Source organism: Triplophysa rosa, linkage group LG6, assembly GCF_024868665.1.
Source record: "Triplophysa rosa linkage group LG6, Trosa_1v2, whole genome shotgun sequence".
NCBI classification, from domain to species: domain Eukaryota; kingdom Metazoa; phylum Chordata; class Actinopteri; order Cypriniformes; family Nemacheilidae; genus Triplophysa; species Triplophysa rosa.
Genome location: NC_079895.1, coordinates 18,690,235 through 18,703,361, shown reverse-complemented (window position 1 = coordinate 18,703,361; position 13,127 = coordinate 18,690,235). Strand labels below are relative to the sequence as shown.

Genomic DNA, 13,127 nt, shown 5'->3' with positions numbered 1-13,127 from the left:
GAACTTGTACATGTCTATTAAACACATGAAAAAAAACAGGAAAAACACAGGTTCCCATTACTTCTTTCTCTGCACTGAGCTATTTACTTACACAAGCATGTTTACATTTTCGCAACTGTGATAGCTCGGTGGAGGCTGTGTGCAATGCAAGGCATATGCTCGAACGGAAGCTGCCTGGCTGCGGCAATCATGTTGCGTGCACTATCGGTGGTCAGTGGGCTAATTTTGAATTCAATATTCCACTGTCTGGCTACCTGCAGAAAGTGCTCAGCGCAAACGTCAGCATAGTGCCTCTCGTCTGTCTTCATGACAGTCAAAGCGTGAGACCGTAGTTTCCAGTGTGTGTCAAAATAATGAGCCGTGACCCCCAGATAGCTATGGTTACTGAGGGAAGTCCAGTAATCTCTGGTGAGCGCAACCGTGTTTGTCTGTCTTATCGCCTCCTCGACTTTCGCTTTCTTCTCTTCGTAAGAGTCGTGAATCTTGCTTGTAACAGTGGCTCTCGAAGGTAGTTCATATGTGTAATCGTTAGATGCGATGCGAATAATTTCAAGTAGACCCTCGTCCTCCACTACATTAACTGCCCTACATGCTGTAGCCACCCATTTAGCTATCGATGTGGTGAGTCTGTTGCTTGTGAAGTTGTCCATCCGTCTCTGCTGAAAACAATCTAGTGTGGTCTGCCGCGAGGAGGAGAGCTCTCTGCGTCAGTTGTATGCTTCGCCATCAAGTGATATTTTAAACTCGACGTGCTGCGGTGATAGCTTAATTCACATCGACAATAAATGCAGTTCACTTTAGTCTTGTCGACAGAACCATCAGACATCGTTTTATATATGAATTTTATGTTCAGAAGACCTATTTATTTCTCCATTTCTGTTTGCTGCTGCATCGTTTACTTTCTCAAACTACGGGCAAGGCCAAGGGTCAAACAGAAAATGCGCGCTGCGTTAATCGCACGTTAATAAAATTAGTGCCGTTAAAAGGAATTTGCGTTAACGTGTTATTAACGCGTAAATTTTGACAGCCCTAATATATATATATACATATACATATATATATGTATATGTATGTATATTTATAATTGCCTGTAATTATATGGAATATATTTTGGCGAAGAATTGGGAAGGGTCATGCCATAATTTTATCCAAAGCATGCTAATTACGATTTCCCCACCTTTCCCCATGTGACGCGGCGCAACACGGTGGAGACATAGAACCTATTAGAACCCACTATAATTTTAATTTTTATTTTAATTTTAATTTTTTTATAATTTAAAAACACTTATTTAGTTCCAAGGCAGTTGACTTAAATAAAAAAGCTTCCCAGAAATCAAGTTCTAAATTAAGGCACAGAAATTACTCTGATCATGGGACTATGAAATGGTAGCGTTAAATGATATCTATATGTAAAGCTTGGATGTGTTCAGAATTGAATTATCCCTAATTACCATGTGCACTGTGCTCAGTATGCAAATTTTGTCTATGATTAAAATAGTTGGATGACCTTCTGCATATAGTAAAGTGTGTATTAAACCAGTTTTCACTACATTAAATACAGACTTGACCTTCCAGTGCGACAAAGCAATTTATTTCAATTTCTTTTGACTTGTTATTTTAAGGGGTATATGTATATGGGTTGATGACGTACTTCCGCTAAAATCTCAGCCAGGGTGTTACATCCGCCGCACGTAGCGTCCATAGGGAACAATGGCATTTCACTTCAGGATGCTCATAGGATGTATGGTCAACAACATGTGTCTAATTATTCTAACACTTCGCCATACGTCGACAACCAAAAAGGAGGTACAAACAAATATGAAAAAAGCAAAGTGAACTTTTGCACTTACTCGAGGCATGATCACAGAGGCACTTAACAATGTTCACCCGTAGTGCTGTCGGTTCGCCGAAATTTGTATGTTTTCTTACGAAACACATTGTTATCACTTGGTGAAAAATCTCCTTAGTGCAATGAGAGCAGAAGTGACCTAGCTGGCTGAGATTTTAGCGGAAGTACATCATCGTCCCGTGTGCATATACCCCATTGAACTGGCAAAATGAAAATGTTTACACAAAAGTGGAATTCAAATTTAAAATAATAAAATTATATCTAAGTTCATGATTGGCCGCCAAAACATGCAACAGGATGAGTTTGTGAGACCGCAATGTACCATATTTCAATTTAAAATGTTTATTATTCCATAATGGATGCTTCACATACTCCAAAACAGAGTATGCAGTATGCCACAGCATACAGCTTGTGCTGTGGTAAGTGGAAAGTAACAAATAAGGTAAAAACTGCCACAATGTCTGTAATTATGTCAGAGATCCTTGAAGCCTCTATTTGTCATTCTATATGCCATCATGCCCGAATCATTGCATCGTCTGAGAAAAAAATCTCTCCCAAAGTGTCATTTAGAGATTTCTTTGCATGTAGGGGGAAGTGTGCTTTGTACAGCCACTGCTAAGTATTTTTAGTATCCACCTTTGTAGTTGCCGTGGAAGCTGTGCTAATAAACCACTTGTCTCTGAAACCCTGTCAACTTTTCTGTTCAGAAGTGAGGCGAAAGCGGCTTGATTGATGCTAGATTAGCACCCACAGGAATATCAGTCTCTGATAGCGAGTCAGGCAGAGCGACTATGTCCAGATCAATAATTTTCTAAAGGGTAAAGTGATTACTGTGGGGCTATTGAATTTTAGCAGCAACTGCTACACAGAAGTCCATTTACCTGCTGACTATAAAACTGGGTTAGAAATGACAATTTCCCGATATGCCTTCACCTCAGATGTGGACCCCTTCAATTTAACTAATTACTTTCTCCTGGTGCTTTATGGTTTTATGTTGTCTTGGTTATTTCTTTAAATCTTAAAACTGCTACAGACGTATGGGTTCTCTTTGAACTGTGTTGCTCAGGAACTCATCAAAGCTGTAGGTAAGATTCCGTAACTGTGCTGCAATATGATGCTGTTAGAGTTGTCTCACGGACTGTCACGACCCATTATGTCTGACTGGCGTGATGGCATTACATTGACATCATGAAAGACATGTTCAAATAATCTTAAATACGACAGACTGTGACAAGAGTTTCAAATCATCCCTTGTGTTCCAAATTAACGGCTTAATTAATTTGGGAGCAGGCTACGGTTCAGAACGCCACAGCCTGATGTCCATATGGCACACCAATAGGAATGCTTCATTCCTTATCTTCTGCACTGTGTGAATTGAATTCAGCATTCCAAAAGTGCTAGAATCTTTTTTTATTTTTCATCTCTTAAGCAATTATTGGATAGTTCAGTTTGACTAATAGAACACGCTGCTGTAAAGTGGCTGCAAGGTTTCTTTTTGTTGCTCTTGCACTCAGATCTTTACCTCTGTACCTCGGGAGACTTTCTGCAAATATGTCTGAAATTAAGAAGGGCAGAATCTTCTAGCTAGTCAGAGTCTCTGACATTGTCTGTTCTGCTGACAACTGGGTGAGGTTTGAGTAGTTTTCCCCGAGCAGTGGACGGCTCATTGCTCCATATGTACTCTTGAGCTCAAAGCTTTAAATCTGTTGGAGTGTGTGGTTGTTGCCAGAAAGTTCTCTTGTTTAACAAAGCTCTCTGTGTGTTATCCTTTTAGATTCACTTCTTTTCCTTTGCCAACACGAGCCACCGTAGCGAAACAACATGCCATAGTTGCTGAGCAATACGGAGGGAGAAAATAACCCATGTTTTTACAGATCCTCCAAGAAGGTATATATTTAGGCTTTTGCAGTTGCACACATCAACTCCCAGCACATGGCATGCGCTGACCTACACAAGCTAATTACAATATTATTACGTGGTAATAAATTATTTATTACACTTTTACAGATTTAGCTTGAAGAATGTATTTTTAAGTATTTGCAAAGTTGCATACATCAACAAACTCCAAGCACACTGCCTGATGCGACATACAAGAGCACATTACAATGTCATTACATAGTAATCATTTATTACAGTTTTTACAGATTTAGCTCCGAGAATATATATTTAGGCTTTTGTATAGTTGCATACATCAATGAACTCCCAGCACACTACTTATTGTGACCTACATGAGCACAATACAATGTTATTAAATAGTAAAAAATAAATTATTTTTACAATTATAGATTTAGCTCCAAGAATGTATATTTAACCTTTTACCGAGTTTCATTACATTTACATTTATTCATTTGACAGATGCTTTTATCCAAAGCGACTTACAAGTAGGAGAGCATATAACATTTTGCCAACATGCTAAAACAGTACCGATAGTTTACAAGGCAATGTACAGCTGAAGAAAGCAAGGAGAATGAATTTCAACAAACTCCCGGCACACTGCTTGTTGTGACCTACAGTACACTGCACATTAAAATGTTATTACATATATAGTAATAAATGATTTATTAAAATTTGTACAGATTGACCTCCAAAAACTTATATTTAAACTTTTGCAAAGTTGCATACATCAACAAACACCCAACGAATACTTCATGCTGTGACATTTCAACAACAATGTTGTTACATAGTAATAAATTATTTATTACAATGGCTGCACAATATGAACGTTGCAGCAAAAAATCTTGCAGCCTCTCCTTACAACATCATTTACGTTAAAGTTTTCTGGTACACTGGGCAGATGTTAACGGATCTGTTTATTTGCCATCCTCACATTTTGTGAGAGCACACAAGAGATATGAAAGTTGTTGCATGCATCGCTGCATGTTACTGAAGAAAAATGGGGTTTGGTAATTTTCTGGTTTATGAAATGTCATGCATGCTATTTAGGAGACAGCGCCGAGGCGATCGCACAGGTAGCAATCAGTCAAAGCTAATTTTGTGTTTGTGCACTCAGATCATTGTTCAAATCTGAATAGCATTATTACGAAGAATAAAGCCTGTCCTTTCCAACAATGGCACTTTATCGCCAGACCATGAAACAGCTCTGTAGCTACAATATCTGGCAGCATAGCTGGGAAACATGTCGTGTCTGTGTGTATAGTGGATGTGAAAAAATAAAACGGGACTTTTTACTGCAGGTTGTTGATAATGAACAGACACGTTCTACCCTACAGGATACAGTCATCCTAAGACTGCTGATTGCAGAATATATTAACATTGTTTTGCAAGAAGAATCAAACCACCCACGCATAAGTTATTTCTAATACCTTTACTGGTTCCGCGTCGTCTTGAACTGCAGAGGTTGGTGGGCAACTGAAAGAGCACTGACAGAAAGACAGGTTGAAACGAGATTCCAATTTACCATATCTTCACAACTTTATCTCTAAACTTCGCCAAATGCCGCATCACCACATCTCACAACATGCCTTACAGCCGATAGGTCAAACAAGTAGTTCTGAGGAAAACTTTCTTTCCTCTCTTTCCTCTTGCTTATTGTTGTGGTTATTATTTAATAGAATTTCACTCCACAGAATTGGTTGTTATTGCAAGGTAAATCGGTTCGAGCAATGTTGTTTCCATTACTTTACGGGTAATGGTCTCTTTGCGGTTGCAGTTATCGGCTGGTTAAGGGGAAGAGATTCTTCTTTATTGGAAACGCATTTGATGTTTTCTCTGTGCATCCACAAGCGATATGGTCCGCACCACACTCATTACAAACCTAATGATTTAGTGGTCAATAAATGCATTTAGATAAATAATGAATGAAGATTTGTTTGATGATTTAGAGGCCGTAACAAAATCATTCTTTTGCAAATTATCTGAAAGTCTTTTGTTTTTGTTGATTTCAGACGCAGGTACTGCTGAATTCAGGGTTATTTTATCTGAGGAGCTAAGAGAGCCGATATTATAAGAAATCCACAGTACAAAAGTAAACATAAAAAAACAAGATTAAATACAGTCATTTTTAAGAGGAACACTGTCCCCACGTGTTTCAGAGGGAGGGATCTTTTGACTCCTTGAGCTCTGAAATCTCTGAATGTGTGTAATGGGCAAAATACACGCCTGTGTATTATGTTCAATAAATCAGACTGACTGAATCAAACTGTTTGAAACTGACGGACTAATTAAAAGTAAACAACAAGTCACCCACTCAGACAACAGTGATTGCGATCACAAGATCTGTCCTTGAGCCAGATTTTAGCGTAGCACCCAACACTGTGCTGGAGGTTCTCAAATAAAGGGACGAACCCAACCACTGTGTAATTTAACCCATGCTGGGTTTTTTATCCCTTTGTCAAACATAAATTTATGACCCAACGCTGGGTTGAAAATAACCAAGCATTTTTAAGAAAGTATTAGCTCCATTTAAGAATTTTACCCGAGGGATGATGTTGACTAATGATTTGAAAAAAAAATAGGGATGTCAATTGATTAATCGCATACAAAGTTTGCATTTACATAATATATGTCTGTGTACTGTGCAAATTAATTTTGTATTTATAAAAACATACACATACTGTACATGCATATATTTAAGAAAACTATATAATGTAAAAATGAATAAACATTTATATATAATTTAAATTATTCGTAAATATAAATAAATATTTAAAATGTAAATATTTCCCAAATATGTATACATGTATGTTTATGTCTATAAATACAACATTTATATCCACAGAATACAGACACAAACTCTTATTCAGGATGCGATTAATCGTTTGACAACCCTATAAAAAATGTTGACAGCTCTTAGTAATATAACAGTAATAATAAAATATAATTTTTACAATTTGCATTGTATTCTAAATTTTTCCATTTTATTTTATTGCAACATATTTTATTTTATTGTATTATAAACCATTCAAAATATTGGTTAATAGTGAAAAATATGTTCCATGTAATTTTGACTCATAAACTGTTTAGTTTAACTGGAACATACATTTTTAATGGGATAGGAAAACACACAGCAAAACAACATCATAACAGGAAAAAGCATCTTGAATTTTAGTTTTAAGCCTATAGAACCAGTTATCTGGGACCTTCTGTATGTAGCATGTCTCCTCCTGCTGTTCTTGTTATATACATTTAATGATGGTGTTCTTGACAAACACAACTCCGACTTTAGCACAATCTTTGGAATCAGTTTGTTTTGAATGGCATCTCAACTCGCCCCTGCATGAAAGAATCATTTTCGAGAGCAAGTTCAAAAACGAATAGCAGCATTTGTTCTCCCATTAGAAATCAGCCCCTGATGGTTCATTATAATTGGCAGTTGGTCAGAGTGCTTTCCAACGTATCTGTCTTCCACTCCGCTCAATTATGCTGTAGTTTCCAACATGCCAAGACGCCTTCTTGTAACAGTAGTTTTCATTAATATAGTGCACAGATGACATATTTCATATCTTCATATTTTTTGCAGAGTTATCTCTTACAATTAATCTTGCCATATTGTAAGCACCAGCTCTTCTTGCCCTTACATCTGCCTCTTCTACTGTATGCAATTTAGAATTGATTCAGAAACTGTGTTGCTTAGTTACGAGGCATTATTGCTCTTCTAAAATTGGGGGGTGGGAAGGGAAGTCTCTCTCTCTCTCTCTCTCTCTCTCTCTCTCTCTCTCTCTCTCTCGCATGTTCCGTGCAGCCACATGCTCCGAAAGAGGTGGTAGGGTTGTATCTGGCTTTCTTTTTATCTCGCTCTCTTTCTTTTTTATGCTGCAGTAAGTGTAGTCCTTATAGGCACGAAATACATTCACAGATCTCTGACACAGGATTTCCAATACCCAAGCGACTTTCTTTTTTGAAGCGTGTAGTATTCATTAAAATAGAATGAGCTAACAATTGTCTTTTGATCTTTCCTTGCTTTGTATCAATAATGTAATTTTCTTGATAAAAAAAAGTGGTTAGGCTTTTCAATTCTATAATATTAGAGTTAATATTTTAATATTAAAAGTGGCTTTATAGATCTTTTCATTTTCTCATTAGGAAATCCCATGCATGTAAATTGCACCTGGGATATTTGATATGCATGTATCGGTGTCCGCAGAACACATAAATCTTTTTATAGCCGCTCTCACGCAGATTAAGATGATGAAAGATGGATGAAAGTCAATGTAACACGTACTGAAGCATCTCTCCGTGTGTCTCAGCCTTTCTTTTACCTGCTCTGGACTGCAGCCTCAGCACCTTACTGAGAAAGAATGCATGCTTTAGAGCGAGAGAGAGACTAATGAGGGAGAGAGAGGGGGTGTGTGAGAGCTAAAGATGCTGAATCCTGGTTGGCTGGTGGGTAGGGGCTGACTCAGTGGATCTGAACGAGCAGCGTGTGACAGATGCAATTCTCATCCCAGTCCTCAACATCAGACCAGGGGCTTGTTCTCCATTGGCCCCGTTCATTGGACCGGCAAAGCACGGCGCGCTATAACACCATGCTTTCCTTCGCCAGACCCAGCAGAGCTCTCTCACTAGCGCACATGACTTGCGCGCTGAGCGGGAGACTCAATCCAGACGCACTTCAGCCCAGCGCAGAGAGGCGAGACTGAGAGAGAGCAGAGAACTGGCAGATGTATCTTACCATATTACTTTTGCTACTGCTGTAGAGAAGACGAGAGAGTGGGATAATGCATCGATAGAGGGTACCAGAAGAAAACAAAACCACGCAAGAGGAAAACCCCCAAAGTGACTGTAACAGATTGAGCTGAAATGAGACTCTGATGTTTGAAGATGATAAAGAAACATGCTCAGTCTATTCCTGAATGAGGAGAAAGCGAGCTTTATGCCAGTCATCTCAGACAGAAATACAGAGTAAGCAAACAAAAGGCTTGTTGACTGGACTTGTTTTGCTCTCTTTTGGTTGGACTGTGTGCATGGAAGCTTCGGGTCCCCCATGGCGTGTTACTATATTGTTATCAGCTCCACGCACCTCAGCAATGGACACTTTCGAAACATCAAGGGAGTTTTCCGAGGTCCTCTCATCAAGAATGGCAACAAACATTTGGTAAATATCACATTTCTTTTATGTATGTGTGGGTGTAGAATGGAGTGTTTTGGATCTTAAAGGGTCTCTGGAAACTTTTCTGTAGTAACACTTCACACATTTGTTGTTATACATGTGGCATACTGGATTTTACATACTCAGTATTATTGTAATGTAGTAACAGTTCTTTAGTTAACGCACTACAATAATCTGCAAAAGTGTTACTTTTATAAAATAATCATATTGTAACGGAACATAAATGTAGTCTAATCCCTAATTTTGTCCTCTGTATGAAGTATGTTGCAAAGGATGAAATTAATTTAGAATACATCTGTAGATGAGAAGATTTGCAGATGGAGAAATTAAATACGGCTTTAACCAGTGACCATCACTAAATTTCTAACAGATGGATAGGGATAAAATTAATCTCCACAGCCAGTCATGGCTTGGGATTTAGTCTATGGGAAATTCTGTCCTTGCCCTCAAAATAATAATCCTTCTGCTAACACAAAACTGCCTCTACTTTCGCGTAAACTGTGAGAAAGAGAAAAATATCTAGGGCACCGCAAAAGTGAATTTTAAAACAAAACCAGGGTAACTACAGTCTATTTCTTATAAATACTTTAAGAGCAGTCTGATTGTTTTCAATTTGCTGCCAATTTAAGCGGGATTATAGATACAAAGTAATACGATGAATGATGCAGCCATACAGCGTAATTTAATTAAAGCACTCAGTTACAGAAGGGAAGCATCTTTCAAAGCCGTTAAATGAAAGGAAGCATCTCTCAAAGCTTTTAAACGCGGAAGTGAAATTTCATACTCTCTTTCTTTCACTGCGTTCCTCTCAAGCCTCCTCGTGTCATCTCTATCAACTTGGAAAACAGAGCTTTCTTGACAGCATTCTCCTCTCAAAAGAATCAAAAATGATTGGAGATGAAATATTGAAGCTTTTGGCTGGGGATCAAGCACAATGCTGCTCATCTGCCTCCTGCTTCCAGCTGAAAAGCGAATGCTGAGGGAACGTTTGGGTGGCATTGTTGTGAATGCAACAACTGATTGTTTCTTCGCTATGGAGCGAAAGTAGAATGAGCTTTCGGTGCCCGTTGGCGGCTCGATCTCAATGTAATTACCGGCTTCGGTGGAGAAAACCTGCTGCCATTGACTTTAGAATTACAGTGGAGCATTGTGTGTATGCATGCATCACTGCCACAGCTCTGGAACGCAGTAAATTTCACCCATTACTCTCCCCGCCGCATAGAGCAGCTGTAAATCTCGTACACGCACATACACGAGCATGCACGCTCAGTTGGACGGGTATGGAAGGCAGAGTAAGAAAGCTGTGCTTATCCCAGCGCTGGTGCACTGCCATCTGGCTCTCTCTCCTGGTGCAGGGATATTTTAGTCCAGAAGAAAAGCTTTGTGCTGTAGAACATTTGTTCAAAGTGGCTCAGACACGGAGGCAAGCAGAGAAGAGACGCTTGTTATAATAGCAGGCTAATAACAGCATGACTTAGAGAGCGTGAGAGCTCCCATAGTCACTATCATGCTATAGTGGACTTCTGCTTTATAAAATATCTCTGTAATTAGAGGCACTTGCTCGCCACGTGTCTCAACTTTGTCACGCACCGGAGGGCTTGCTTCAAGTGCACAAGTTAACCTGTTGATCATGTTAAGAGAAATAAAAACTAGTCTAATATGTAACAAAAATCTTTGTTGAATGACCCTGAAAGTAGCTGTTTTCTAGTTTAGATGGATGCCAAATTCAATAAATCATGAATCACAGCAAAGTATTTTTTATGTCAATGTAAAATATATATCAGCAAATGACACAAAACTGTGTGTGACACTGCTTGTAATTTTAATGTAGTTTGCTAACTACACACAATTTTGTTGTATGGTTGCTTGCACCACTGCCTTTCACTGTGTATAATTGCTTATATAACTTTATTATTCAATGAAGTTTTAATATAAAACGATGTATAATTACACAAATTGAATTATTAAAGTGTGGCTTTTTTGGAAAATGTAGTGTAAACAAAGTAATAAATGTAAAGACTGAAGTATTTACAGAAATATATATTTATTTTTATATTAAAAGTATTATAAAAATGTAAATAAAAAGATAGATTTTTATAGAAATATAAAAATAATTTTGATTTGATTAATAATTATGTTTTGTGTTCAATATCGGCAGTGTTATTTTCAGTTTTTTTTTCTTTTATTTGTAAAAAAACAAATTTATGTGGAAAACAGTAAATCACAACAAATGTCTTTGTCTGGGTTTTTGCAGGCTGGATCACATTTATTACAATAAACCTGTTTTTAGATTTTACCAAACATAGCTCATTTTTAAGTTACCTGTCAACGCATTCTTTCAGAGTAAATATATGCAATGAGATTCTTGCTGTACTAAACTTACTGCATACCTGCATGAAGCTGGGCCATGTTGGTGAACTCTGATAAAGTGAGCGCCAGCTCCTGAGTGGAATTTTCCCCACTGCATACGCCTCCATGAATATGCATATCAATAGGGTTATTTCAACACTTGTATCGATTTCCTCCCAGTCGCTGCTAAGTCAGCCCATCTCCCCACTGAGCTGTGATGTGAGCATCCCTTTTCCACTCAATGATGCCACTTTCAGACGCTATTGTGTTCTGTGAAAGAGTCCTTACACTGAATGCATTCATATATATATGGACACAATGCCTCTATTGGCAGATTCGTGCTCTAGCAGTAAGAGCAGGTGTGACGTTCAGCTCCTGAATTGATTGCGGAGGGGTTCTGGGCAATTGTGCAGATTGGATGTTGGTAACGTGATATGCATGGAATGAATGATTTTTGTGCCATTTATTTGTGACCTGTGATGTGCCCATTTGACTCCTGGCATTTCCATGCCACTTTCCAAAACCACATAGTTCATCATGCACTGTCCACAAAGCTCTAATCACAGTCGCCTCTATTTTCTGGTGTGCCGAGCTGAGGCAGCAGCATACTCCTTTAATCACATAGCGAGAAACAAAGGGCGAGAGAGGAAGAAAAAGGGCAAAATGTTATTATGTTCATCTTACCCTTTGTCTTTTCCTGCTGGGAAAGCTCACTCGACAATTTGCATTGTGGGGGCACGATGTGCGGATGCGCCACACTGAATTCTTTTCTAATTGAGAATTATAGTTGAAATCCGGGTCTAGCCGACGCGGTGCCCCGTGCACCGGCTCTGGCGCAAGGTAATTAATGTAGTGGCTCGGGCCATTAGCCTCTGCAACCTTTCAGCGTGTTTCGCCGCGCTGCCCCATCCAGGTGTGGGGTAGAATCGAGCATTCAGATATAGCAGCATGCATTATTTAGAGACATGGACAAGCCAATGCTTGTCATCACCACTGAACGCAGACAGATGCAGTTAACTTTACACACGCCCGAGACAAATGTTCACACTCAGCTGATTAAAATTCACTCCATTCATGGCCTTCTGTTTCTCATAAACGCCAGGTTCATTTAAATACCCTGAACGTGGCATTTTGCTTCTAGTACTGCATCAATTTCATTTCACAGCGCTGTTAACTTTATAACAAAGGAATCGTTCTCTCCAAAACCTCGCAGTCACAGTATTTGTTTCTGCGGGTGTGTGTGTTTTGAAGGTATTCACTGTGACAAATCAAATCTTTTGCCCTGTTTGTGTTGTTCTCCATTCTGCACAAAAAGAGGCACAGGGCAGATTCTAGCGGCCTCATAAAAGTGCTAATCCCATGTTTTCAATTGACGGTGAAGCCATTTTCACACTGATTCACAGAAAATACCCCATTGAATAAACTGTGTACTTAGATAGCACAAAGGCACAGTGGGGTTTCACTGTAGGCTTGCTGCTGAGGTATAATAGCACAATTACAAAGTAGCATGGCAGCTTTACTCTCTCTCCCTTCTGTATCTAACTCACCTGATGTTTGGGGATGAAATGTTTGCCATGATCTTACGTTGCCAACCTGCTGTTGTCTTTTTGCCCTCATAAATATTTAAGTCGGACTGGCCGCGAATCACAGGATCTATAATTTACCTGCTGTTTCAATCCGGAAAGAGCGCCTGACTCTCCGAGACAATCCCCCGATCTGAACTGTCTCTATATAATCGCTTGAACTTTGCCAAGCGTTTTCTACACGTCTAGAGGGTTTTGCTCTCGTAAGCAGTGGAGTAAAAATACCCTTACGGCCCTGAGCCCCGGCCTTGTACAACTGAAGGGCAATGTAGAGAGG

General features: G+C 39.0%; 2 protein-coding genes across 3 annotated transcripts in view; one reads left to right on the top strand and one right to left on the bottom strand.

Moving 5' to 3' along the window:
* Nucleotides 1–13,127, bottom strand: part of LOC130555397 (uncharacterized) — a 162,181-nt gene that overhangs the window by 9,021 nt on the left and 140,033 nt on the right. The window lies entirely within an intron of this gene.
* The window catches only part of znf804a (zinc finger protein 804A), a 64,915-nt gene continuing 60,015 nt past the window's right edge, over nt 8,228–13,127 (top strand). The window contains exon 1 of the mRNA XM_057335567.1: nt 8,228–8,903. Within this exon, the coding sequence (XP_057191550.1) occupies nt 8,793–8,903 (111 nt within the window). The 5' untranslated portion in view covers nt 8,228–8,792. The remainder of the gene's footprint in view (nt 8,904–13,127) is intronic.